A 27770-nucleotide genomic window follows, 5' to 3' on the forward strand; every position below is an offset into this window, starting at 1 on the left:
TGATGATTAAAAGATAAATTTCATATACAATTCAGTGAAATAAATCAGTTCATGAGAGTTATGTGCAATAACTCATAGGGTCTTACTGCAACTCCCCAAAAGTCTTGGGGTTTTCTATGATGAACCTGTTTTTTGAAATATATAGTCTAATGCCTCTGTGGAAAACATGTGTTTACGTAGGTAAACTATTATTATTATTATTATTTTTTGAGAGCATCTGTCTCTAGTGTACCTATTATCACGGCTGTTTACCGCTAACATACAATCGATTTTATTCAAGGACAGTTGCAATTCATCTTGAACGAAATACGAATTACAAAGTGTACGAGAAAAAAATAAATCACAATCATTCACTAAACCAATCACAATCATTCACTAAACCAACGTACATAATTGAAGAGCGGATTTGAGCCAAATCTTTAGCATTTCTGCATACTCTTCATCTTCAACAGCCAAGAAATCAGTATAATCAAGTAAAGCACTGAAATTATTTTTTCTTAAATACCATTAGCAAGATACAATAACAAAAGCCTTTACCCCCACATATTTGGGATCGGCTAAAATCTAAACATATAATGTGTTAGTAACTAAAGCAGCAAATAATAAAATGAGTAATGATAACTGTACAAACAATTTGCACTATTTTTGTACTAACACAAACAAAAGAGTGAGCTCCATAGTGACTCAAATTTTTTTGACATTTTCAAGAAAGAACCCTAAATAGTGAGAGGACAAACCATTTGTACTATGATTATCATTTTCCAAAATTCTTAAGCATTAGTATTTAAGGAGAAGAAATACAACGTCACCAACAAGTCAACAACAATTACTGTCATTATTCAGCATGTTTGATTCATAAACGTTATGCAAGTTTTATCGCTGTAATAGAAGGAATAATTTTATTTGCTGTCATTATTCATCATTTTGATTCATACACTTTTAACTTACAAAGAACAGATATTGACTTGCAACATAAACCAGCATTATTTAGAGATGCAATTAAGGTAATGACTTCATTGTCTTCCAACACAAGGTAGTCAAGACTCTAACAAACTTCCTCAGATTTTTGACAGGATATTTGGGTCATGACCTCCAGGAAGTTTCAATTCTTCCCACCCAGCATCATCAACCTTTGAGAAATATTTATCTACCATATCATCATCGATCTGATCCAACCGAGATGGCTCCCACTGCAAATACCGCAACAGACAAGTAATTGCTATGCTGCAAACATGATAATTTACTTTTCCAAATCTAAAATAATTTTGGGTTTTGTTTTTCGATATTAGTCCCTTAAATCGTTCATATTTTTAAATTAGTCTCTCAAATAACTGAAATTCCTATAAGGTCCCTCAATTCTTAAGTTATTTTGAAATTAGTCCCTCGAATTAAGAGTATAATTAGCAATTAGAGGGATTAATTTTGAACAACTTATGAGAACTGGGAGACTAAATAGCAATTTCAATTATTTGAAGGATTAATTTTGAAATAACTTAAAGAATTAGGGGATCTAATAGCAATTTCAACGATTTGAGGTACTAATTTCAAAATATAAACAATTTTAGCAGGAACTAGGACAGATATGAGCACAAAGAATCCAACCTTTGGGTTTCTATCTTTATCGACTAGTATAGCCCTGCATCCCTGCATGTCAAAAGCTTGGCTATAACACAGGCAAAAGAAATACGTTGACGGTAGATTAATCGCTGTAAGAAATACCTCGAAGAAGTCCTTGCTGAAATCTTTTCGTAGAATATGGCAACACATTCTGTACTCTCGGACAAGGCATTGGCCAACTTGTTGAGTTTGCCCTTCTCTTATCTGGAACCTCACAACAAATAATGCAGATATCATAAATAACTTTACATCTCATCATGCTCAATGTCTATGTTTCAGTGTTGTATGTGGTAATGTTGTTCCCTAGCCTATCCAAGCCGAAATTACTAAAAAGAGTTGGAGAAATTTACCAGCCAGTCAGTGTGAAACATCATAGGTGCTATCATGCTAGGGTCTAAAATTCAAGCCGTGCACATAACAAAATTCTCAAATAGCCAGATATTGACGAACAGGACAATCAGTTGTTTCTATACCTTGAACTCAGATGTTTAATCTGATGAATAGAAAGATTTGTGAAAACGGCGAAGGAATTGTGAAAAATGTGAAGAAAAATCCAAAACAAACTCCACTACACCCTGGTGTGGTGTCTGCCATGGGTGTGACAGAATCTGTCATGTCTGCCATGGGTGTGGTGTCTGCCACACCCTGGTGTGGTGTCTGTTACACCCTGGTGTGGCAGAATCTGCCCTGTTTGTCATGGGTGTGGTGTGTGCCACACCAGGGTGTGGTGTGTGCCACACCAGGGTGTGGCAGACTCGTTTTTAGAATCCTAATCTATTTAGGATTGTGTTTTGTTATAAATAGAACCACGTTTTTTAGGGTTTCTTAAGGAGAAAAAAGGAGAGAATTAGGGATTGTGTTTTGTTATAAATAGAACCACGTTTTTTAGGGTTTCTTAAGGAGAAAAAAGGAGAGAATTAGCATTGTTTTGAGCACTTTGAGAGGGAGACGTTTTTTAGGGTTTCTTAAGGAGAAAAAAGGAGAGAATTAGCATTGTTTTGAGCACTTTGAGAGGGAGATATTGTGAGGGAGTTAGCTTTTGTTAGGGTTATATTTGAATGATTTTGTGAGTTGTAACCCATTGTATTTCTCATCCATATAGTGAAATCTCCCCATCCTCTCCCCGTGGACGTAGGCAATTACCGAACCACGTAAATTCTTGTGTTTGTGTGTAATTTTGGTCGTTATTTTATGAATTGCACTCGTGTTTGGTTTTGGTTTTCTTCTCTCATCGCTCACCGACTCGTTTGATTGTCGAGCACGCTTCCGCACGGCGCGCAACAAGTGATATCAGAGCTCAGATTTTAGATCTAGGGTTTTGGATTAGGTGGAGAAAGATTCAGTTGGAAGCTTGGTTCTTGGAGTTCTAGGCTTTGGTGGAGTTAGGGTTTGAAGTTGCCGTTGAAGATCTCGCTTTCCTCGTATGGTTAGGAGTTCTATTTGGAATCCAATCTAGGGTTCAGTTGGGTAACTTCTAAATTCTATAAAGTTTGAATCTTTCTTTGCAATTTGGAGTTTGTGATTATGGGTGAAGAAGTTGGTGAAAGCAGCAAGATGACGGGTACAGTTCAAGTGGGTTTTCAGAACACTAAGATTAGTGTAGTGAAATATGACTGCAAAATCAATTTTGGTTTGTGGATGAGCGATGTACAGGATGCGCTCAATGCTCAAAATTTAGAGGAGACCATCATGGTCGATGTGAGGCTACCTAAATATGAAGAGGCGGTATGGGAAAAGATGAATAGGAACGCTTGTGGGGTGATCATGTCCTGTTTGGAACAGGAGCTGAAATATGATGTGATTGGGGTGACGTTTGCGATGAAGATGTGGGAAATTCTCAACAATAAGTATCTTACGAAGAGTGTTGAGAACAGGTTGCATTTGCTGCGTAGGTTATTCAGATTCCAGATGTCTCGAGGCACCTCGCTTGCGGCTCATGTGAACAACTATACTAAGTTGTTGTCGGACTTGGCGAACGTGGATGAGAAGATCACGGATGAGTACAAGGCTATTATTCTTTTAGGCTCCTTACCGGATGAGGAGTCTGATACCTTCGTGCTTACTTTGCTGATTGCTGAACGGGAGATCTTCTATCACTTATAGTGAAGTGACTAACGCATTGACGAACTACGATTTGAGGAGGAAGGATAATGAGACTTCCCGCGCTAGTACTTCAGGAGAGGCCTTGTCGACGAGAGGTAGAAGCCCATATCTGAAAGGTGATAATCGAGGAAGGTCAAAGTCAAGAGGTCGTTACCAGCTAACTAAGAACCAGTGTGCGTTCTGCAAGGAACTAGGACATTGGAAGAGAGACTGCCCAAAGGTCAAGGAAAAGGAGAATAGCAAGAAAAAGGGCCCGAAGGCCAATGATGTGAATGTTGCGAAAGACGATGATTCTGATGATTCGAGCTTTTCTCTTTTGATTACTCCAGAGGTGAACCATTTGGATGCATCGGATTGGATACTTGATTCTGGCGCTACTTATCATGTAACTCCTAGGCGAGATTGGTTTTCATCGTTTGAGAAACTCGACGGGGGTGTTGTTATCATAGGAAATGATCAATCCTGTGGCATTTGTGGGATAGGTACTGTGAGGATTCGGATGCACGATGGAGTAGTCTGTGAGTTGAAAGAGGTGAGATTCGTTCCTCAACTAAAGAAGAATCTTATCTCAGTTGGAGTTTTGGAGGCTAAGGGATTCAGGATGACCTTTGAGAACGCTGTAGCGAAGGTTACTAAGGGATCTTTGGTGGTGATGAAGGGAGTCCGCAGTCGAAATTTATACTATCTGAAGGGGAGCACCGAGATTGGCCAGGTTGCTTCGGCTACTTCAGAAGCGGACATGAGTAGGCTTTGGCATTACAGGTTAGGACACACAGGAAAGAAATCACAGCAGGCTTTGTGCAAGCAGGGGCTATTGAAGGGAGCCAAGAGTGATAAAGTGGAATTCTGTGAGCACTGTGTTCTTGGCAAGAAGACGAAGGTGAAGTTCGGGATGACCATTCATAGGACGAGGGGCATCTTGGACTACGTGCACATAGATGTTTGGGGTCCCATCAAGACTGCATCACTTGGTGGTCGACATTGGTTCGTCACGTTTGTTGATGACTATTCTAGACGTTGTTGGGTGTACATCATGACAAAGAAGAGTGAAGTCCTAGATATATTTGTGGAGTGGAAGAAGAGATTAGAACTGCAGACTGGGAGAAAGATCAAGACGTTACGATCCGACAACGACGGTGAGTATACTTCAGACCCCTTTCAGCAACTATGTCGAGACGAGGGCATAGAGAGGTACTTCACAGTTAGTCATACACCGCAGCAAAATGGGGTGACAGAGATGTTAAATCGGTCTTTGCTGGAGAAGATTCGATGCTTATTAGCGTATAGTGATTTGGAGAAGATCTTTTGAGCTGAGGTACTTTCATATGCGAGTCACCTCATTAATAGGCTGCCTTCATCTGCGATTGAGGGAAAGACCCCTATGAAGATGTGGTCAGGAGAGACATCACATGACTATGACCAGCTTAAGGTATTTGGTTGCCCTGCATATTATCATGTTAGAACTGATAAATTGGAACCTCGAGCTAGGAAGGTCATATTTGTAGGATTCAAGCGTGGTGTCAAGGGATAAAAGCTTTGGGATCCAGTTGATAAGAAGATTGTGCTGAGTAGGGACGTCACATTCAATGAGGCTTCTATCTTGAAGCTTCCCAACTCTCATCAGGTGGAGAGCGACCCAGCAAAGGAGATATCGCAGGTGATAGAGATTGATGCAGCTCCACAGTATCCAGATGGTACAGTATCCATTAGAATGCCGACTGAGGTGACGCCAGGCGAGCACGACGGTGATGCGGAGGATACAGTACTCATGTGCAGGATCAGGGACCGACGGCTCAGGTTCAGGATTCTATTGTGGTTCGGAGACAGAGGAGAGACATACAGATGCCAGCACGGTATGCCGACACAGTTGCATATGCACTTTCGGTGGAGAGTATCAATGAGATGATACCTACTACTTTTAGAGAGGCCGAGCAGAGTTCGGAGGTTGATTCGTGACAGGTAACTATGCAGGAGGAGATGAAGTCTCTTCATAAGAACGATACATGGGAGCTTGTTGAGCTTCCAAAGGGGCGGAAGGCGATTGAGTACAAGTGGGTGTACACGAAGGAGGGCATTAAGAGCATTCCATTGAGGTTCAAAGCTAGGTTGGTTGCGAAGGGCTATGCACAGGAGGAAGGTATTGACTATAATGATGTTTTCTCTCCGGTGGTGAAGCATTCTTCGATTCGGATTCTGCTAGCTTTGGTGGCACAGTATGAATTAGAGTTAGATCAGTTGGATGTGAAGATGACATTTCTTCATGATGATCTTGATGAAGAAATATATATGACTCAGCCATTGGAATTCCGAGCTGCAGGGAAAGATAAGTTGGTTTGCAGGTTAAAGAAATCGCTATACGGTTTGAAGCAGTCTCCTCGACAATGGTATAAGCGATTTGATGGTTTTATGCTTCGCCATTCGTACACTCGGAGCCAGTTTGATCCTTGCGTGTATTTTCGCAAGTTGAGAGGAGGTGCGTACATCTATTTGTTACTTTATATCGATGACATGTTGATTGCCTCAACTTCCAGGTCGGCTATAAATGAGTTAAAAGTTCAGCTTTCAAATGAGTTTGAGATGAAGGACTTAGGTGAGGCCAAACGCATTTTGGGAATGGAGATCGGTAGAGACAAGAAGAATGGTAGAATTTGTTTGACACATGTGGCTTATTTGAAGAAGGTACTACAGCGATTTCATGTTAGCATGGATACGAAGCCAGTTAGTGTACCATTGGGAGCCCATTTGAAGCTTGCAGCTGGTCTTTCACTGAAGTCAGTTGAAGATCGAGAGTTGATGTCGAAGACTCCATATGCGAGTGCAGTTGGGAGCTTGATGTAGAAGTCAGTTGAAGATCGAGAGTTGATGTCGAAGACTCCATATGCGAGTGCAGTTGGGAGCTTGATGTATGCGATGGTATGTACGAGGTCGGATTTGTCACAGGCGGTGAGTATGGTTTCGAGATACATGCACGATCCAGGAGTGGGTCATTGGGACGCAGTGGTCCGTCACCATTCATTGTGATAGCATGAGTGCTATCTATTTGGTGAAGAATCAGGTTTTTCATGCGAGGACGAAGCACATTGACGTTCGTTATCACTTCGTTCGGGATGTTCTTGAAGATGGTGATGTGGAGATTGTGAAAGTCCACACGAAGGATAATCCGGCGGATATGCTCACTAAAGTGGTTCCGAGTAACAAGTTTGATCATTGTCGAAACTTGTTGCATATTCGTGATTGTTGAGGCCGTTGACGGCCATTTGGATGAACTACGGGCGGCTTGATCCTTTGGGAGAGGGGGTACGTAGGCAACCACATTGGTGCAGCCGAGTTTGGAGAGACGACATATTGGTGCTCATGTTGGTGTCGGCTCAGTGTTGGGAATACTTCGCCGAGGTGGAGAATTGTGAAAACGGCGAAGGAATTGTGAAAAATATGAAGAAAAACCCAAAACAGACTCCACCACACCCTGGTGTGGTGTCTGCCATGGGTGTGGCAGAATCTACACTATCTGCCATGGGTGTGGTGTCTGTCACACCCTGGTGTGGCAGAATCTGCCCTGTTTATCATGGGTATGGTGTGTGCCACACTAGGGTGTGGCAGACTCGTTTTTAGAATCCTAATCTATTTGGGATTGTGTTTTGTTATAAATAGAACCACGTTTTTAGGGTTTCTTAAGGAGAGAAAAGGAGAGAATTAGCATTGTTTTGAGCACTTTGAGAGGGAGATATTGTGAGGGAGTTGAGAGCTTTGGTTAGGGTTATATTTGAGTAATTTTGTGAGTTGTAACCCATTGTATTTCTCATCCATATAGTGAAATCTCCCCATCCTCTCTCCGTGGACGTAGGTAATTGCCGAACCACGTAAATTCCTATGGTTGTGTGTGATTTTGGTCGTTATTTTGTGAATTGCACTCATGTTTGGTTTTGGTTTTCTTCTCTCATCGCTCACCGACTCGTTTGGTTGTCGATCACGCTTCCGCAAGGCGCACAACAAGATTTAGAGATAGCGAAGACAGTAGAAATAGTTGCATTCTTGGCCATTAAATTGACGGATAATCAAATTAGGGGGTAGACAAAATGCACAATTTAATCAATTATACGTACTGGATTTGTTACTTAAAACAAACAATTAAACGTAGAACATAACTGGTGGTATTTAAGTTGGATAGATGAAGTGGAAAGTGCTTCTGCAGTGCACTCCAAATGATAAATGAATAATTAGTATGGATGATTTACAGATGGAAACATTTCAATAGCTTGGATGCGTCCAAGATTAGTGCTCCAAGATTAGTGCTCCAAGTTGTGCCATGGTTCAGTAACTTTCTGACATTACACATCCCACGAACGAAGGCCAAGTTGAATTCTTACTGTTGGGCGCAGAGTCACGCCCTCACGCCACGGAAGCGATATCACCTGAGAGATAGCCCTAGCTTTCGTTTTCACAAAAGCACAAGTCAACCTCTATATTCTTGTTTCTCAAGGAAAACAGGAATAGAAAGTGAAATATCTCAACAAAGTGAGATATACACTCTTCCTCTTAGCAGTTCTAGGACTGAATGTCGAGGGAACCAACAAGCAATGACCAACTCTTGTTCCAGCTCAACCTCTCATCAGTTCTAGGACTGACTTGTCGAGGGAACCTACAAGCAATATGTTCCAGCTCAACCTCTCATCAGTTCTAGGACTGACTTGTCGAGGGAACCTACAAGCAATACCAACTCTCAGTAAAAGACAAGACAACATCAGTTCTAGGACTGACTTGTCGAGGGAACCTACAAGCAATACCAACTCTCAGTAAAAGACAAGACAACAGATTTACGTGGTTTGACAAACTTATCTACGTCCACGGGAGGGGGTTTTCACTATAAGGAGAATACCAAACTATTACAAGTTCTCTCTTCCTATCTCTTCTTTTTCCTCTCTACTCACTCAAGATTTCCCCCCCACACTTCCTCTTCTCTCTTCCTCTCTATTTATAGGCAAGAGAGAGTGGAGGAACCGGCTCAAAAATGAGCTCGGAAAGGGCCATAGAGGGGGAGGAGGGGGGGCTATAGGAGCATGGGTTAGCAATGAGCATGAGGGCATTGTACTTGTGTCCCCCTCATGCTTGTACTCACACAGCATCAAGAGAGCCCATGCTTGTACCCCTTGTACACCTCACGTTCACAATTCTCCACCTTCTACATCATTTGATAAACCTTAAATTTTCGACGAACACCAGAAGAACACCACGAACTTCACCAGAGAGATCCAGGCCAAACCAGCTGCGCCACTATACCGCGACTGCCTACGTACCCTCCATCGGGATCAAGCTAACCGTAGTTCTGCAACTATACTCCAACTAATTTGGTCTCCACCACACCTCCATCACCGCCCCGTAGGGCCATGCCCTCTTGGACAAATCAACACGGGCTGATATGAAGCAAGTCCAAGCAATGTTGGAACTTGCTGCCTGTGACCACCTTGGTTAACATGTCCGCATGATTCTCATTCGTATGCACCTTCATAAGAGAAATATCACATTCCTCTATGACATCCCGCACAAAATGATATCTGACGTCGATATGTTTGGTACGAGCATGGTGAACTTGATTCTTCACCAAGTGAATTGCACTTTGACTATCGCACCACAAATTCACGCTCTCCTGCTCAATCCCCAAAATCGTCTAGAAGACCCCACAGCTACAATGCTTCCTTCACTCCCTCCGTCATGGTCATGTACTCGGCCTCTGTAGTAGAAAGTGTCACTGTAGCCTACAACATCGATCGCCAACTAACTGGAGTCCCATGTATCATGAATACATAACCAGTAGTAGATCGCCGTCTATCTAGGTCGACCGCATAATCAGAGTTAACAAATCCATTAATTTGACACGTATCTCCACCAAAACACAGACCCGTATCCGCGGTACCTTTTAAGTACCTCAGGACTCATTTAACCGCTTCCCAGTGCGCCTTTCCCGGATTCGCCATGAACCTGCTGACCACACTAACCACCTGTGAAATATCTGGGCGTATACATACCATGGCGTACATCAAACTACCAACTACACTCGCATAAGGAACACGCTCCATGTGTGCCTTATCTTCCGTTGTATTGGGAGATTGTTTACCTAAAAGCCTGAAGTGTGGAGTCAATGGAGTCACCACCGACTTAGCACTTTGTATTCCGAACCTCACGATCACCCGTTCTATGTAGCCCTTCTGACTCAAGAACAATCGCCGATTCGCCCGCTCTCTTCTAATCTCCATACCCAGTATTTTTTTAGCAGCGCTCATGTCCTTTATCTCGAACTCTTTACCAAGTTGAGATTTTAGCCTATCTATCTCCACCTTGCTCTTAGAAGCAATAAGCAGAAGCAATAAGCATGTCATCCACATACAAAAGGAGATAGATATAATCACCTCCATGAAGCTTCCGAATATAGACACAACAGTCATACTCGCTTCTGGAGAACCCATGCTTTAGCATGAAGGAGTCAAATCGTTTGTACCACTGCCGAGGAGATTGCTTCAGTTCATATAGTGATTTTCTCAAGCAACATACATGATTCTCCTTATCCTCAACCTTGTAGACCTCAGGTTGATGCATATAGATCTCTTCATCTAAGTCTCCGTGCAAGAAGGCCGTCTTGACATCGAGTTGTTTCAGCTCAAGATCACCATGAGCAACAATACTCAATAGCACCCGAATAGAAGTGTGTTTCACCACTGGAGAAAATATCTCATTGTAATCTACACCCTCTCTTTGTGCAAACCCCTTAGCCACTAGCCTCGCCTTGTACCTCGTACCACCGAGCTCTGAAGGATCTTCCTTTTTTTTATACAGCCACTTACAACCTATAGCTTTCTTTCCTACGGGCAATGAGACCACCTCTCATGTTTGGTTCTTCCGGAGAGATTCCATCTCCTCCTCCATCGCAGCCAACCAACTCTCGCTATCTCTATCCCGAATAGCTTTCTTGAAGGAGACAGACTCATCTTTCTCCACCGAGAGTGCGTACTCAACCAAATTAATCTGTCCATAGTGTTTCAGGGGTTGATCAACCCCCAACTTTTGTACATGCTTGTATGCTCGCCTTGGCCTAGTAGAAGCCAAGCTATCCTCGAGCTACTGTTGTTATAGTACCTGTATATTCTCCTGTTGAACCTCCTCCTGCTCAAGCTCATCATCTACCTGATTTCCCACTTAAACACGACTAGAACCTGATTGGTCTTTAGGTTCTATCTCAATAACTTGGGACTTAAAATTCCCAACAGTCTCACCACCATCATCCTTGGGCATCCTAGCAATCATGGACTTCTCATCAAGGTAACGTCCCTGCTGATCACGAACTTCGAATCTTCTGTACACCAAAGACGATAGCCTTTTACACCCTTTGCATACCCTAAAAAAATTAACTTCTTGGCCCTCACGTCAAGATTTCCCTTGTTGACGTGATAGTAGGCGGTACACCCAAAAATTCGGAGCTTATCGTAATCTGCATGCTCCTCTGACCATACCCGATAGGGTGTATCACCGTCAAATGTCGAATGTGGAGATCGATTCATAATATAGCAAGCTGTAGCAATTGACTCTGCCCACTATTCTTTGCCCAAACCAGCATATGATCTCATACTCATTGCTTTCTCCCGCAGTGTTCGGTTTAGTCTCTTCGTGACCCTATTTTACTGTGGTGTAGATCTAACTGTCCAGTGTCTGGCAATCCCCTCTTGATCACAGAACTCCTTGAAGGCACCATCTGTATACTCTGTATCGTTATCAGATCTCAATATCTTCAATTTCTTTCCTGTCCTGTTCTCAATCATCGCCTTCCACTTCTTGAATGTCTCAAATACCTCATTCTTATGCTTCAAAAAATAAATCCAAGCATACCTCGAATGATCATCTATGAATGAGAGAAAATATCTGGAACCTCCCTTGGAAGTTATCGAACCCGGACCCCAAACATCCGTGTGCACATAATCTAGTATCCCTCTGCTCTTATGATTGCTTGTCAAAAACCGGACCCTGTGTGCCTTTCCATACACACAGTCCTCGCAAAAATCCATGCAAGGTTTCTTTAGATTCTTCAACAAACCATCCTTACCGAATAGATCTAGACCCTTCTCTAACATGTGCCCAAGCCGCCTATGCCATAACTGTGTGTGCTCACATGGGTCTCCACCACTTCCATCAGTTCCAACAGCTGCATCTCCCATAACCATCGTACCTGAGAGAGTATATAGGTTACCGTGACGAATGCCCATCATCGCTACTAAGAAACCCCGAACAACCATCTTCACTCCGTTCTCTGTTACGATCTTACAACCTCCGGAGTCCAAAGCACCAACTGAGATAAGATTCTTCCGTAAGTCGGGAACGTGTCTTACATCCGTTAAGGTTCGAACCACTCCATCATACATCCAGATCTTGATATCACCTAGCCCTACCCTTTTACAAGCATGGTTGTTCCCCATCAATACGGTTCTACGATCAATACTCCTGTAGGTAGTAAACCACTTCCTATTTGGACACATGTGGTAAGAGCAACCAGAATCAAGTATCCACTTCTCGGAGGTATCCTCGTCACTCATGACGACATAACATTCCTTATCGCTCCCTTTCTTTGAAGCGTAGCTCGTCTTTTCCTTGCTTTCTCGTCTTTCAGTCTTGTTGTTGTTCTTCTTCTCACCTACCCTCTTGTTAGGACAATTGACTTTGAAATGCCCCAGCTCATCGTATTTGAAACACGGTCTTTCTGCAAGAGGTCTTGATTTTGATCTAGACTTTCTTTCATTACCTTTTCCTCGCTCATTGCCCCTTCATTTGGCAAAAAACCCATGCGTTTGTTCTTTGTTACCACCAATGACCATATCACTAGTTGTAATTTTTCGAAGATCATCCGCTAGAAGCACCGTTCTAGTCTCATCCATCGACAAACTATCACCCACAAGCATCAGTGTTTGAACTAGATTCTCATAAGACTTCGGCAGAGATAGAAGTAGTAGAAGTGTCTGATCCTCGTCTTCCACTGTCACCTCAATATCTTTCAAATCCGATAAGATCCTATCGAACTTGTTGATGTATTCCCGGATTGATGAACCCTCCTCCATCTTGCAAGTATACAATTTGAATTTTAAATAGATCCGGTTCGTTAGACTCTTCGTCATGAAGATGCTCTCTAACTTTAACCACACGCCCACAACCGTTTCCTCCCCGTCCACCAAGAAAGCTACATCCCTTTCAAGGCAAAGGATAATCGACGCCCATGCTTCTAGATCCATCTCCTCCCAATCCTCATCAGACATATCCTTATGCTTCTTCTCTTTTCCGGCTAAAGCTTTGTGCAATTTCTACGAAATCAACGAATTTTTCATCTGCATCCTCCAATCGGAAAAATTATTTTTCCCATTGAATTTTTCAATCTCGTACTTTTCAACTTTAACTGTTTTACTTGTAGACGTTATTTTCCGCTAGTATTAATAAAACTGTTTCTCTCAGGAATTTTAACAAATACCTTGTGTTTTATCACACAATAACCAAGCACCACCTCAAATCAGAAGTTCTACCACCACCAATCTGATCAAGGGCTCTGATACCAACTGTTGGGCGCGGAGTCACGTTCTCACGCCGCGGAAGCGATATCACATGAGAGATAGCCCTGACTTTCGTTTTCATAAAAGCACAAGTCAATCTCTATATTCTTGTTTCTCAAATGAAACAAGAATAGAAAGTGAAATATCTCAACAAAGTGAGATATACACTCTTCCTCTTAACAGTTCTAGGACTGAATGTCGAGGGAACCAACAAGCAATGGCCAACTCTTGTTCCAGCTCAACCTCTCATCAGTTCTAGGACTGTCTTTGTTAGAATTGGGGGTGGAAACAAACCTCCGACGGCGGAGGAGCTCCGACGAGCTCCGACGAGCTCGAGAATGGCGGAGATGACGCAGGCGAAGTCGACGAACGCACAAGTCGGCGAACGCACACTTCGGCGAACGCACACTTCGGCGAACGCACCCTTCGAAGTCTGCGTTCGAACCCTTTCAGCTCGGCGTTCGAACTCCCCATTTGCTCTGCGTTCGAACCTGACCTTTGCGTCAGGTTTAGCCGCTGGCGACAGGCTGTCGCCAGCTCTCCTCTCCGCCTATAAAAGAAAACCCAGGCTAGGGTTTTGAAGTTGCTGAGCTTCCCCCCCTTTTCTTCCGATTCTTTCTCTCTGGCGGCGGCGGCGAACTGCCCTAAAACGCAGCAGCGTTTTCCCCAAATCGCAGTAGCGATTTCGATTTTTCTCCAGCTCTCAAAGGGGAATTTTGAGGGGAGATTAAAAGAGAGATTAAGAAGAGAGAGAGGAATTAAAGTGGGGTTTATATTGTGAAAGGAGTTTGACATGAAGGATTTGGGTCCAGCGAAGAAGATCCTTGGAATGCAAATCACGAGAGATAAGAAGAGAGGTCTCTTGCAGTTATCTCAGACGGAGTACATCAACCGTGTTTTGCAGAGATTTAACATGGGCAACGTCAAGCCTGTGAGCACACCCTTGGCCAGCCATTTTCGTTTATCGAAGGATCAGTCTCCTCAGTCGGAAGAAGAGAAAGAGAGTATGGCTCAGGTTCCTTACGCCTCAGCTATCGGAAGCCTGATGTACGCTATGGTCTGTACGAGACCAGATATTGGCCATGCAGTGGGAGTGGTCAGCCGGTTTATGTCGAATCCAGGAAAAGCTCATTGGGAAGCGGTCAAGTGGATTCTGAGATATCTACGAGGCACCACACAGAAGTGTTTGCACTTTGGTAAGGGAGAGGTAGAAGTACAAGGGTACGTAGATGCAGACTTCGGCGGCGAAGTTGATCACCGAAGAAGAAGCACCGACTATGTATTCACCGTTGGAACTACAGCTGTCAGTTGGATGTCACAGGTACAGAAGATCGTTACCCTATCCACTACAGAAGCTGAGTATGTTGCAGTGACTGAAGCTAGTAAAGAGATGATATGGTTTCAGGGTTTGTTGATAGAGCTGGGATTCAAACAGGAGAAGAATGTTTTGCACAGTGATAGTCAGAGTGCGATACACTTGGCGAAGAATTCAGCATTTCATTCTAGAACGAAGCATATTGCGCTTCGGTACCACTTCATCAGATCCCTGTTGGAAGATGACGTGTTAAAACTGGAAAAGATTCCAGGAAGTAAGAATCCAGCAGACATGTTAACAAAGACGGTGACAGTTCAGAAACTGGAGTTGTGCGCAACTTCAGTTGGCCTTCATGCATAGATGATGAGGGCGGAGCCACACAGGAGAGGAGCTTGATGAGATAGCCTGTTGACGTCGGTTTGGTCTCCAAGTGGGAGATTGTTAGAATTGGGGGTGGAAACAAACCTCCGACGGCGGAGGAGCTCCGACGAGCTCCGACGAGCTCGAGAATGGCGGAGATGACGCAGGCGAAGTCGACGAACGCACAAGTCGGCGAACGCACACTTCGGCGAACGCACACTTCGGCGAACGCACCCTTCGAAGTCTGCGTTCGAACCCTTTCAGCTCGGCGTTCGAACTCCCCATTTGCTCTGCGTTCGAACCTGACCTTTGCGTCAGGTTTAGCCGCTGGCGACAGGCTGGCGCCCGTCGGTGCAGCTGCCGAAGCTTCCCCCTCTCCTCCGATTTCTCTCTGCCGGCGAAGCCCCAAAACGCAGTCGCGTTTCCCAATTAAATCACAGCAGTGATTTCATTCATCTCCAGCTCTCAAATTGATTTTTTGAGGGGAGATTAAGAAGTGGATTAAAAAAAAGAGAGAGAAATAGAGAATTAAAAAAGAGGGATTTAATTGTGGGGTATTTATTCTCAAGTGAGAATTGAAAGGGTTCATACCCTTTGATTATTAACACTGTAGCTACAGTGTTTATTTGAGAAATCCCAGTTTAGGGATTTGCCCTTGATTTGTAATTTCTTGTTTGATTAATAAGAAATTATCTGTGTGGCTCCCGAGGACGTAGGCAGTTGCCGAACCTCGTTAAATCTTGGTGTACTTTTTCTATACTGCGTTTCTGTTGCATTAGAGGTTTCAGCGTTAAATTCCCAACAGTCTTGTCGAGGGAACCTACAAGTAATACCAACTCTCAGTAAAAGATAAGACAATAGATTTACGTGGTTCGGCAAACTTGCCTACGTTCACGGGAGGGGGTTTTCACTATAAGGAGAATACCAAACTATTACAAGTACTCTCTTCCTCTCTCTTCTTTTTCCTCTCTACTCACTCAAGATTTTCCCCCCACCACTCCCTCTTCTCTCTTCCTCTCTATTTATAGGCAAAAGAGAGTGGAGGAACCGGCTCAAAAATGAGCTCGGAAAGGGCCATAGGGGGGGGGGGGGCTGTAGGAGCATGGGTTAGCAATGAGCATGAGGGCATTGTACTTCAGAAGAAATAACTTACATGATTGAAGCAGTTAGGGTGTGCACCGGCGGCTAAAAAAGTCCTCATAAAACATGATCGCTATAGAACTAAGCCCAAATATGTGTACTATTTAGTAATGGAGAGAGGGAGCTTAAGAAACAGATACATGGCTAGTACTTGATGGATTTGAGTATGGAGGCTGAATCTACTAAAATAAGGTCATGGTTTTCATCAAAATCATGTAATATTTTCTTAACAGTGTAATGAGGTGTGCAATGTTGAAAAGGTTTCAGAAAAAGAATCAACCAGGTTGACATCAACCAAGATTTACAAGAAATCTGCAGTCAAGGTGATTGTATGCTAGCGAGGGTCATGCCGTAGCACATTGCTTCAAGCTGAGGGATTTGGAAGACAATAGAAAATCAACCATAAAAATTGTCTGATTGACAAATCCACACAACAATACATCATCCAATTAAACTTCGGACGATACATGGATATGCCAAATTTACTTGACAGAAGGAAATTGATGATAATTAACTGATCAATGACATCTATCAGGATCCTTTAACCCCAAGAATGCAAAGAAAATATGGTTTAAAAACTTAGATAGTTCATACCGATCTGAGTGCAACCTTCAGATTAATAGGAGATGCCTTCTTCAATAACTCTATTGCAGTCAAAATCCACTCACTGGACCAATGTACAACCTCCTGCTCCTGCAATAGACAAACTAGTTGCTTAGTCTACGAAATATGAGCACACAAAATTTCTTCAATAGCTCTTTTAAAGAAATATCAACTTACAACAGCAGACAAAATTTCAACTTACAACAGCGGACAAAATTTCTTCAACGGTTGTTTTAGAGAAACATCTATCAATTACATCCAATCTGCAAGTAACTATTTATTGGTGTTTCGTTATAAGCGAAGTAGGCTGAAGAAATAAACACATCTATCTTTTACCTGTTATAAGCACTGCTTTCTCTCACGAGCACATGCTCCGAAAACTGATCGATAATTCTGCAGACTGTAAAAGAATCGAAACTGTCCAACTTAACAAATGATTCCTCCAGCAAATCCAATCTCTGGCATCTGACAAACTTCAAGTTAGAAATGCATTTTGTCTATATTTGTTAATCTATAGCTTTAAAAGAAGTAATTGTTAATATGAGCATAGAGAAAATAGGAATAAAACCTCAGCAATTAAACATAAAATCGTGTTGGAAAAAGAAACCTTGCATTTCAGCAGGCATGTTGCATTATGATAATTCTCCAAAAAAATGTCATTAAGTAGGAAAAATATACGATAATTATGATAAATACTAACCTAAAGGGGAAAGAAAACTACATTTGATGTATTCATAACTTAGAGCATTCTATGAAAGATGAGAATACCGTTGAAGGAACAAAATGTGTTGCAAGGCCACATGCAAGCATTTCAGCCCCATCCAACCTTGTACCAGTTAGGCCAACATACTCTCCTGGAAATAAACAAAAGTGTAATTATTTAAAATTTTCTGTCTTCTGCAAAAAAAATTAAAAATTTTATAACATGAAGAAAAAAGTCACTGAAAACAAGTAAACGCAGGAGAAAAGCATCAGATAAAACACAATTACATAAGAGACTATACAAAGAAGAGAAACTCCGATAGAATCCATCCAAATTATAAATGAATCCCTTTAGAGCCCATACATTGCATCAGTATATATTTTTCTAAAATGGAAAGAAGTAGTTATGCTGGTTATTGATGCACCGTTAAAATCATATAGTACACATCAAGAAGAGATAGTCATACCGTTTATTATGATACGTAAAGTGATTATTATGATAAGGGCACATATGGAAAGAGGATTGAAAAATATCATAATATGATTGATTTTATCGTGGTAGAGCTGTACCGAAGTATCCACGTAGCCTTGAAAGAAAATAAGAAGCACCTACATCTGGAAAACACCCCAATGCTGTTTCAGGCATTGCAAAAACCTGTAGTGGTTCAAAAAGTGGAGTTAGAATTGCAGAACAAGCCTCCGTAAGTATAAGTAGAGAGGAACTACGTAAAGTGTAACAGAATGTGGCTGAGTATAAGCCATAAACTAACAAGATTAAGCATACAACAAGACTGGAATAATAACAAATAAATATTGTATAAAGGCCCTCGTACCACCCCAAACACGCATCATCAACACATAACAGAAATGAATAAATATTAGTAATTGCAGTTATCAGCACCGTAACAAATTTTTAGTATTTAACACCCCACTTTTCTATGTGCTAACTGTGAGCGTGGATAGGAAAGTGGCCCACCCACGTGACGTGCAGCTTTGAAAAAAAAAAAAGGTTCACGCGGTTTGTTTCCGCGTGAAGTGATGGCGTCAATTTGGTTCCGCGTGGGGACCACTTGTTGCTTTCACGTGAACTGTTTTTCCCAGCTATAAATAGGCTTTTTTAGCCTAGGGTTTTTTGTGCAAGTTCCAGGGGAGGAGAAAATTTGTGCGGCTGAGTTTTCTTCTTTGGGCGCTGGCAGAGAGCAAAAGTGAAGGGGAAGAAAAATAGCGGCTGCAACAAGGAAAAGTCTTAGGGCTTTGTGAAGAGAGAAAAAAAAAATATTTGGAGGCTGATCTTTTCTTGTGAAGAAAAGCAAGGAGCCTATTTGAGGGTTTAGATTGTGAGAGTTGTAAACCCATTGTATTCTTTTTTCTCTTTAATAGTAGACCCCCCTCCTTGCCCCGTGGACGTAGGCAGTTTGCCGAACCACGTAAAATTAGTTGTTTGAGTTTGTGGCCATTGTAATAGTTTTTAGGATCCCTCGACGCGCAGTCCTAGAGCTGACGAGAGGAAGAGCAAATATCCCACTTTGATGGGATATTAGGCTTTCAGATTCTTGTTTCCTTTGAGAAATAAGAATTCTTATCGATCTTTCTCTCTTATTGTGCACCAGAAACTCTGCCGAAATTTCCGCTGCGCAAAACAAGTGGTATCAGAGCCCAGATTCCAGATCTAGGGTTTGGTTAGAGGAGTAGATCAATTTGGAGGCCCGTTTAGGACTTCGTTGGTGATAAAGGTGGGATCTTTTGGTAAAGACTCTATCTTTTAGTTTTGGATCTATTCTTTGTTCGTTGGTGCGTAAGATGTCGGGGAAAGAAGGTACTTCGGGTGTCGAGGGTGGTGCTTCTGGCATGAAGACTATTCAGAGTTTGAATATCCACTCTATGAAGATAGATGTGGAGAAGTTTAATGGCACAAACAACTTTGGATTATGAAGGCCCTCGTACCACCCCAAACACGCATCATCAACACATAACAGAAATGAATAAATATTAGTAATTGCAGTTATCAGCACCGTAACAAATTTTTAGTATTTAACACCCCACTTTTCTATGTGCTAACTGTGAGCGTGGATAGGAAAGTGGCCCACCCACGTGACGTGCAGCTTTGAAAAAAAAAAAAGGTTCACGCGGTTTGTTTCCGCGTGAAGTGATGGCGTCAATTTGGTTCCGCGTGGGGACCACTTGTTGCTTTCACGTGAACTGTTTTTCCCAGCTATAAATAGGCTTTTTTAGCCTAGGGTTTTTTGTGCAAGTTCCAGGGGAGGAGAAAATTTGTGCGGCTGAGTTTTCTTCTTTGGGCGCTGGCAGAGAGCAAAAGTGAAGGGGAAGAAAAATAGCGGCTGCAACAAGGAAAAGTCTTAGGGCTTTGTGAAGAGAGAAAAAAAAAATATTTGGAGGCTGACCTTTTCTTGTGAAGAAAAGCAAGGAGCCTATTTGAGGGTTTAGATTGTGAGAGTTGTAAACCCATTGTATTTCTTTTTTCTCTTTAATAGTAGACCCCCCTCCTTGCCCCGTGGACGTAGGCAGTTTGCCGAACCACGTAAAATTAGTTGTTTGAGTTTGTGGCCATTGTAATAGTTTTTAGGATCCCTCGACGCGCAGTCCTAGAGCTGACGAGAGGAAGAGCAAATATCCCACTTTGATGGGATATTAGGCTTTCAGATTCTTGTTTCCTTTGAGAAATAAGAATTCTTATCGATCTTTCTCTCTTATTGTGCACCAGAAACTCTGCCGAAATTTCCGCTGCGCACAACACTAACAAATCTGCCACAAGGGTGCTTGCTTCTAGTATGAATAACATTTTTCTTTGAACATTCCCAGAGTCATGTTCAAAGAACAAGGACCAATTTGAAAACAATTCATTCGTGAACATTAAGTATAAGTTTTCTTTTACGTTGAATAGTAGTTTTGAGAAGATCGATCAATAAGTAATGAATATTTTGTCAGCAATTGGGTTGTAGGCAAAAGAAGAAATAAAAGAAAATTGCCTGCTCAGGGTAATGGTACCCTACATGCACTGTAAAAACATAAAAAGCAACCTTAAACTGAAATGAGCAAGAAACTGACACCTTGAACCAAGCAGTGAAAGTTTTAGATTAGCTTAGAAGGTCATACTAGAAAAATAAAGTAGGTATGAAGGTTGTACCGATTTCTCTGTAGCGACCCGAAACCTTCCATGAATTGAAACACCGGCTCCACCTCCCATTACAAATCCGTTCAGAAAAGAAACCTTCAATCACCAATTACACCATATTTAACATAGCTATTGAGGAAATCGATACAAAAAGTCTAGTAAAGATAAATCATATGAACCACCTGAGGTTTGCTGTAAGTCGCAATTATATAGTCTAAGATATACTGATTCCAGAACACGTTTGCACCGTTAGTCCAATGACCTGATCCATCACATAAGTTCAAGTTGATAACATGCCATGGATTGATTGATAAATGAAGGTATCCATTTTCGTTCATAATTGATGCAACCCTTTCATATAGTATATGAAACGTAGCATGACTTACAGTTGACAACCATACAAATGTGACATTGCAATGTTCAGGCATATAATAAATGATAACATGCATTTGCTGTCTATAACTAGAATCTGGTTGGATACTATAGTGTTCAGCACATGAACCTTGTGTAATAGAATGGGTTACTGCTGATACATCTGATCCTGCACAGAATGCCCTTCCTTTTCCCTAGAAACAGTGCATCAATCAAATATAGACAAAATCAGCATATGATTATCAAAACAACAAAGGAATCAGGATGGTAGAGACTGTAAAGTTGAGCGTAACAAGAAATAGCTAATGGAGGATGAAGAAAATATACAAAACATCCAATTAATTAAAAAAAAGAACAGAGGATGTAGAAGGCAAATTATGTAGGTTTTTCATAATGTGCATCCCCATTATTCATAGCTTTAATTGGTGAGGGTGGTAAGTATATAATTTCGTAACTGGGAGCTGCGATAGCAGCGCACCGCCATTATATCTCGTGAGAACTAGGAAACATGATGTGGAGAAAAATTAGCAGAAGAGGGAAGGAAAGGAAACAAGAAAAATGAACCGTTTAACTCTAAATAACAATTTCACATCATTAAATTCAGCAAGAAAATTGTTGTTAAACTTTTTTCTTGTACTGGCGGATTCCATAAAGGAAAAAAGCCTAATTAATCTTGCTAGAAACGGGCAATTAGTATTGTTTGCTTATTAGAAAATTGGAACCAAGCATTAAAATACACTAACATGGTTGCTTTCATAGCGCATGTCTCCCCGCATGTCTCTGTAAACATTTAGAACAAGAACAGAGCCCAAAAAAAAAAAGGAAAAGTAAAAGATTCATTTCTCCACGCAAGAAATTAAAGAAAGGGAAAAAGGTCCACAAACGTCATGTTTAACTGTGATTTTTATGACATGCCTCATCTTTTGTGGCAAGACCGGACTGTCCATGGGCAAAATTATTCATCTTCATTTACTTAGATAATAATAGGCACAGATGTAGCGTGCTCTTGTTTTATTGCCAAAATAAGAATATTATCAATACTTTAAGGTTTGGTCATGTACAAGCACATAGTCACACCTTATGTCCATTTTGTCAAAGAATAACGATTGGGCATGCCCATGTATGGTAGATTTTCAATGGCTATAGCAGTAAACTATCCTCTTTGCCCTAAAGTAAACCTTATGTACATAATTACCAATAAGGGAAATGTACCTTCATAATTAGTAGCTTGGCCGTAGGATCCTTTTCATAAGCAGTGAAAAGCTTCAGCAATTTCAAAATCTGAAAGACCCATCTCAAGATCAGATTAGCAGAAATGAGAACAGTACGATAATCTTGTGGATACATATTTAAAAGATAGATAAAAATGAATGCATATAGAGGTTAGAGGTTGCTTCTATCGAGGGTAAAATGAAAGAGAATCGATTAAGCTAGTTTGCTCATGTACAAATACCCGTTAGGTGAACCGATTATATTATACATAATGAACACAAGAGAACAAAGATAGACCAAAAATAAATTAGTTTGAAGCAATTATGAATGGCATAGTAATAGTCAAAACATAGGAGATGACTCATAATAGAACTGAGTGGAAGAATAAAGGTCAAATCTCATAAAACCCTCTTTAAGTTTGACCACCTTTGAGATAACCAACCTAAACTTAAAAATATGTCATCTAACTACCTTAAGTTCCAAATTAATACTCTAATTATTAAATTAATTCAAATTAGTTAATCATTAATTAGATTAGTTAAATTCTCCTAATCTAACAAACTTAAGGGGTGTTTTGTGAAAATTACGTTGAAAGTTACTGAAAAGGACATCAAAAGAACCTAGGAGCATTTTGGTCGATTGGACGCACGTGATTTTAGTTTTTGACAAAACGTGTTTTGCTAAACCACTTAAAATTGGCATTTCTAAGAATGTGAGTGGCATTTCTAAGAATGTGTTTGGCAAACTACTTAAAATTGGCCCGGGATCAGTCGTGGCCCAGTTTTTTGCTAAACCAGTTTTCTTTTGGACCAACCCCCCAGTCCAAAAGTCCAAAAGAAAACTGGTTTAGTGGCCAATTTTAGGCTATAAAAAAATAGGTCAGCTCTAGCCCTCTCATTTGCCAAACAAGAAACCACTTAAAATCGGGTCAGTCCTAGCCTAATTTTTACAGGGTTGCCAAACACACCCTATAGTTTGGATTGGAGGGGTTTTCTCTGTGACGGCCAAACCTAAAAGGGTTTTGTGAAACTTACCCAAGAATAAAATTCATGTAGCCGAACCAGGAATTCGGGAGAAAGGCTTTGTAGATGTAGTTGTTGTTGTAGGCAACATCATATCAATTTCTTAGCAAGACTTATCTCTATTCTAATAATACTAGATCACTCCACTTCTAGTGATTAGACGCTTAAATTGACCGCAAGCAATCAGGGATTCAGAGGCATTACCATCTGAGATGAGAGGGCGTTCAACTGCCTCGGCCTGTTCAGTGTCAGTACCCTCACGCATCCTTTCTCTTCCACCAAAACCTAGCAAGAATTGAGTATCGAAAGTGTCAAGTCTGGTCTTAATTGGGTAAATCTTTGCAGGTTTGTTTTCTATTTTCTCCTTTCAAATTTAGACGAGCAAAGGAAACGAGAACGGGTTACCTGGTCGGTGTCGACAACGTCGCCTTTGATCTGGGGAGCGGCCATGGCTTCTTGCTGACTGAAAGCTTACGGCTCTTTTTTTTTTATAACAATTTTGGAGCTCTTTTCTGTAATTTGATGTTGCTCTCATTGTAGAGGATGGAAGTGACTATCGATTGAAAACTGACGTCTGAACTAACATGCAATTACAAAGGGTGTTCCGAAAAATATGGCCCTGCATCCCTGCATGTCAAAAGCTGCATGTCAAAATTAAGTCTTTTTCTTTCCTTTTAATTTTCCAAGGACTCTTGCTCTTCCCATCCTGATGAGAAGCTAATTAAATATGCTGATTACAACTTCTCAACTTTCAACGTCTCCTCCTCTTGAACGCATATGGATGGGACCGCGCATCCCCTCAGAGCATCTCCAACAGCTTCCCCAAAATTTTCTCCAAAATGGAGAAACAAAAATCATATTCTCCAAATTATTTTTGCTCCAACTCCAACAGCTTCCTCATTTTAAAAAATCGCATTTATTACAATAATAAAGCTCTCTCCAAAAATTTGGAGAATGCTGCAGATTTGGGGAAGGCTCCCTATTTTTTCTCCTCCTTCCCCATTTTGGGGAATGGGATGGGGAATCTGTTGGACCAAAAAAAACCTCTATATTCCCCAAAATTGAGCATTTCAAAAAGATGGGGAAGTTGTTGGAGATGCTCTCAGAACCTACTTTATTATGTGCATTGTAAGAGATTTAATTTAAAAGGCCCATGTTTAGTAGGCAATGAGTTAAGAATAGAGTGAACTAAAAATTTAATCTGAAATTGTAGCGTGTATATTACCCAACTGAACAGCTACGCCCCTCATTTCCATAATATCGACGTTGTCAAACTAAGTTGACAACGAACTAATTAATCAATATGACTAATTGTGAGGATGACATGGATTATATATTTGCCGCAGATCACGAGATCTGATAAGAAACGCTATGGCGACCGAATCTGATAGAGCACGAGATGTGATCGGAGAAGTCGACAGCCAAGAGAGGTGAACTTGAAAGTGCTGATGATTTTACGGAGATGTCGAAGCCATCGAGGGAAAAGGGGAGCCAATTGTGAGTGGGGGTGGGGGCCACAGCGCTTCTTTGCGCGTGATTAGCAGGCCAGGCCCGTCCGATTCACTCTCATGATATAAATATTCACGTGAGTTCTTAGGCCAAAAAAAAAAAGAAAGAAAAAAACGGCAGAGATCTTTTTTCGGTTGTAGCAAAGTACAGAGGACTTTCGGCTGATTTGGAGGATATTTTGAGCACTATTTGGAGCCGACTTTGAGAGAGTTTGTGCATCTCTTTTGAGAGATTCGTTTGAGGGTTTTATTTGTGAGGTCTTGTGTGATTATAAACCCTATTTGTATTTTCTTTCTCTCTAATAGTAGATCTCCCACCTCCTTGCCCCGTGGGTGTAGGCAACTTGCCGAACCACGTAAAAAATAGTTTGTCTTGCTGTGATTTGTAATAGCTTGTAGGTTCACTCGACAAGTCAGTCCTAGAACTGATGAGAGGAAGAGTGTATATCCCACTTTGTTGAGATATATTACTTTCGATTCTTGTTTCCTTTGTGAAATAGGGATTTAGTTGTGATCTTACTCTCTTGTTGTACACCAGAAGTGCTGTCGAAATTCATGCTGCGCACTACAAGTGGTATCAGAGCCTAGGTTTTGGCTTGAGGCTTGTTCGAAGGATTCGCTGAAGGATTCTTATTTGAAGAGTTAGATCTACAACATGGATGAAACAAGCTCATCGGGTTCGTCTCTTTCAAATGTGATACAGAGTCTGAGCATCAATAATACAAAGATTGATATTCCGAAGTTCGACGGTAAGATCAATTTTGGTTTGTAGAGGTGTCAGGTGATGGATGCCTTGGATGCACAGAATTTGGAGGAGACTTTTAAGTTAAAAGAGATCAAAGACATGGAGGACAAGGTTTGAAAGAAGATGAACAGTAGGGCTTGTGGAGTTATTTGGTCATGCTTGACGCCGAATTTTATTTATGATGTTATGAACGAGACGTCGACGAAGAGATTGTGGGAAACGCTCAATGAGAAGTATCTTACTAAGAGCATTGAGAATCGGCTTCACTTGAAGAAGAGGTTTTACCAGTTCAAGATGAAGAGCGGGGTTTCCATTAGGGAGCATGTAAATAACTTCACGAAGCTACTTTTAGATATGGTCAATGTGGACATCATGATTGAGGATGAAGACAAGGTGATGCTACTTTTGTGTTCGTTGCCGGAGGATGATTATGGTACGTTCGTTCTCACTATGATCAATGAAAGAACTACTATTAGTTATAAGGAGGTGACCTCAATGTTGGTAAATTATGAGTTGAGGAAGAGTGATGGTGAACCCTCCGAGAAGGCATCGGGAGATGCATTAACAGTTCGAGGCCGTGATCCAAACCGCCACTAGTTCAACCGCACAAAATCGAAGAATAGAGGTGGCCATAAGAGTATTGGTAGGAATCAATATCGTTTTTGTAAAGAAGAAGGACATTGGAAGATCGACTGCCCAAAGTTAAATGACAAAGTTGGGAAGAATAAATAAAAAGCTGTACAAGCTTCGGAAGTGAATGTTGTCAAGGCTAGTGACGACAATTCAGATACAGATTCTTCAGGCTTTTCATGCTCAGCATTACCGTCAGTTTATTACGCTGACTCTATGAAGTGGATGATAGATTCTGGTGCTACATACCATATTTGTCCTAGGAAGGATTGGTTCTCCAGCTTTGAGGAGCTGAAAAGAGGGGATGTCGTGCTTATAGGTAATGACCATGTATGCCCTGTAGATGGTATTGGTACAGTTCGGATCCGCATGTGTGACGGGGTTACTCGAGAGCTGAAGGAAGTAAGGTTCGTGCCGCAGTTGACGAAAAATATTATTTCACTTAGAACTTTGGAGGTAGCTGGCTATCGAGTGATCTTGGATAATGCAACTCTGAAGGTCATGAAGGGGTCCATGGTGGTGATGCAAGGTATCAGGGAAAACAACCTATATTACTTGAAGGGTAAGATAGTTACAGGGGGTCTGACAGCTTCTATCACTACAGAGGAGGACACTATCAATTTATGGCACATGCGTTTAGGACACACTGGTGATAAGTTCCTGTAGGTATTGGCGAAATAGGGGCTATTGAAAGGTGTGATGACCTACAAGATGGAGCTGTGTGAGCACTGTGTACTTGGGAAGAAGATAAGAGTGAAGTTTGGTACCGCTATTCACAATACCCAAGGTATATTGGACTACATTCACACAGACGTTTGGGGCCCTTCCAAGAATATATCACTTGGTGGGGCCAACTATTTATCACTTTTATTGACGATTATTCCAGGAAAAATTGGGTATACCCTATGAAGCATAAACATGAGATCCTGGATATTTTTGTGGAGTGGAAGAAGAAAGTGGAGCTGCAGACAGGTAGAAAGGTGAAGACTCTTCGTTCGGACAATGGAGAAGAGTATAAGAGTGATCCGTTTCTGCAGTTTTTCCAGGATCATGGCATTAGATGATATTTCACAGTTCGAAAGGCACCGTAACATAATGGGGGTGACTGAGAGATTAAACCGTACCTTGCTGGAGAAGGTGCGATGTATGATGACGTAAAGTAGATTGCCTAGATCCTTTAGGGCCGAGACGTTGGTTTGTGCGAGCTATCTCGTGAATAGGTTGTCGTGCACTACGATACAGGGGAAGACTCTTATGGAGCATTGGTCTGGTTCGGTGGCTAGTGACTATAAGTCGCTTCGGATATTTGGATGTCCAGCTTATTACCATATCAGTGATGGTAAATTGAATCCAAGGGCAAAGAAAGTAGTCTTTGTGGGCTTTAGAGAAGGAGTAAAATGCTTCAAATTGTGGGATCCACATGATAAGAAGATAGTTATTAGCAGAGATCTTACATTCGACGAGGCGTACATGATGAAAAAAACATAACTGGCCTACATCTCACAAGAATCCATAATCATCTAAATAACAAGGTCATGTAACTAGCCATTCTATAACAGGTCACTGGTCACATCTCACACATAGTCAACACTCATATCATTGAATAACTGACTGTTCACAAATCCCCTACGTGCATCCAAACCCGTGAAACGGTTCGATGAGAGACCTACACGCAATCCGATTTTGGCCTGGTTCGAACTCAAGCAAAACTCGGGTGACGAAACGATTTC

At 41.5% G+C, this 27770-nt stretch overlaps 1 protein-coding gene across 1 annotated transcript; it reads right to left on the bottom strand.

Annotated features, from left to right (window-relative positions):
• LOC109825354 (3-hydroxyisobutyryl-CoA hydrolase 1-like) lies at positions 881-23804 on the bottom strand. Its single transcript, XM_020392202.1, has 14 exons — positions 23563-23804; positions 23362-23442; positions 22136-22204; positions 21054-21117; positions 20734-20813; positions 20564-20647; positions 17989-18073; positions 17485-17570; positions 17053-17174; positions 16919-16979; positions 16708-16806; positions 1720-1821; positions 1603-1644; positions 881-1190 (listed from the first exon to the last, which is right to left on the bottom strand). The coding sequence occupies exons 1-14, from the start codon at positions 23605-23607 to the stop codon at positions 1059-1061; spliced, it is 1152 nt and encodes a 383-aa protein (XP_020247791.1). The 5' UTR covers positions 23608-23804; the 3' UTR covers positions 881-1058.

This window comes from Asparagus officinalis, chromosome 10 (genome assembly GCF_001876935.1).
Source record: "Asparagus officinalis chromosome 10, Aspof.V1, whole genome shotgun sequence".
Classification (NCBI taxonomy): Eukaryota; Viridiplantae; Streptophyta; class Magnoliopsida; order Asparagales; family Asparagaceae; genus Asparagus; species Asparagus officinalis.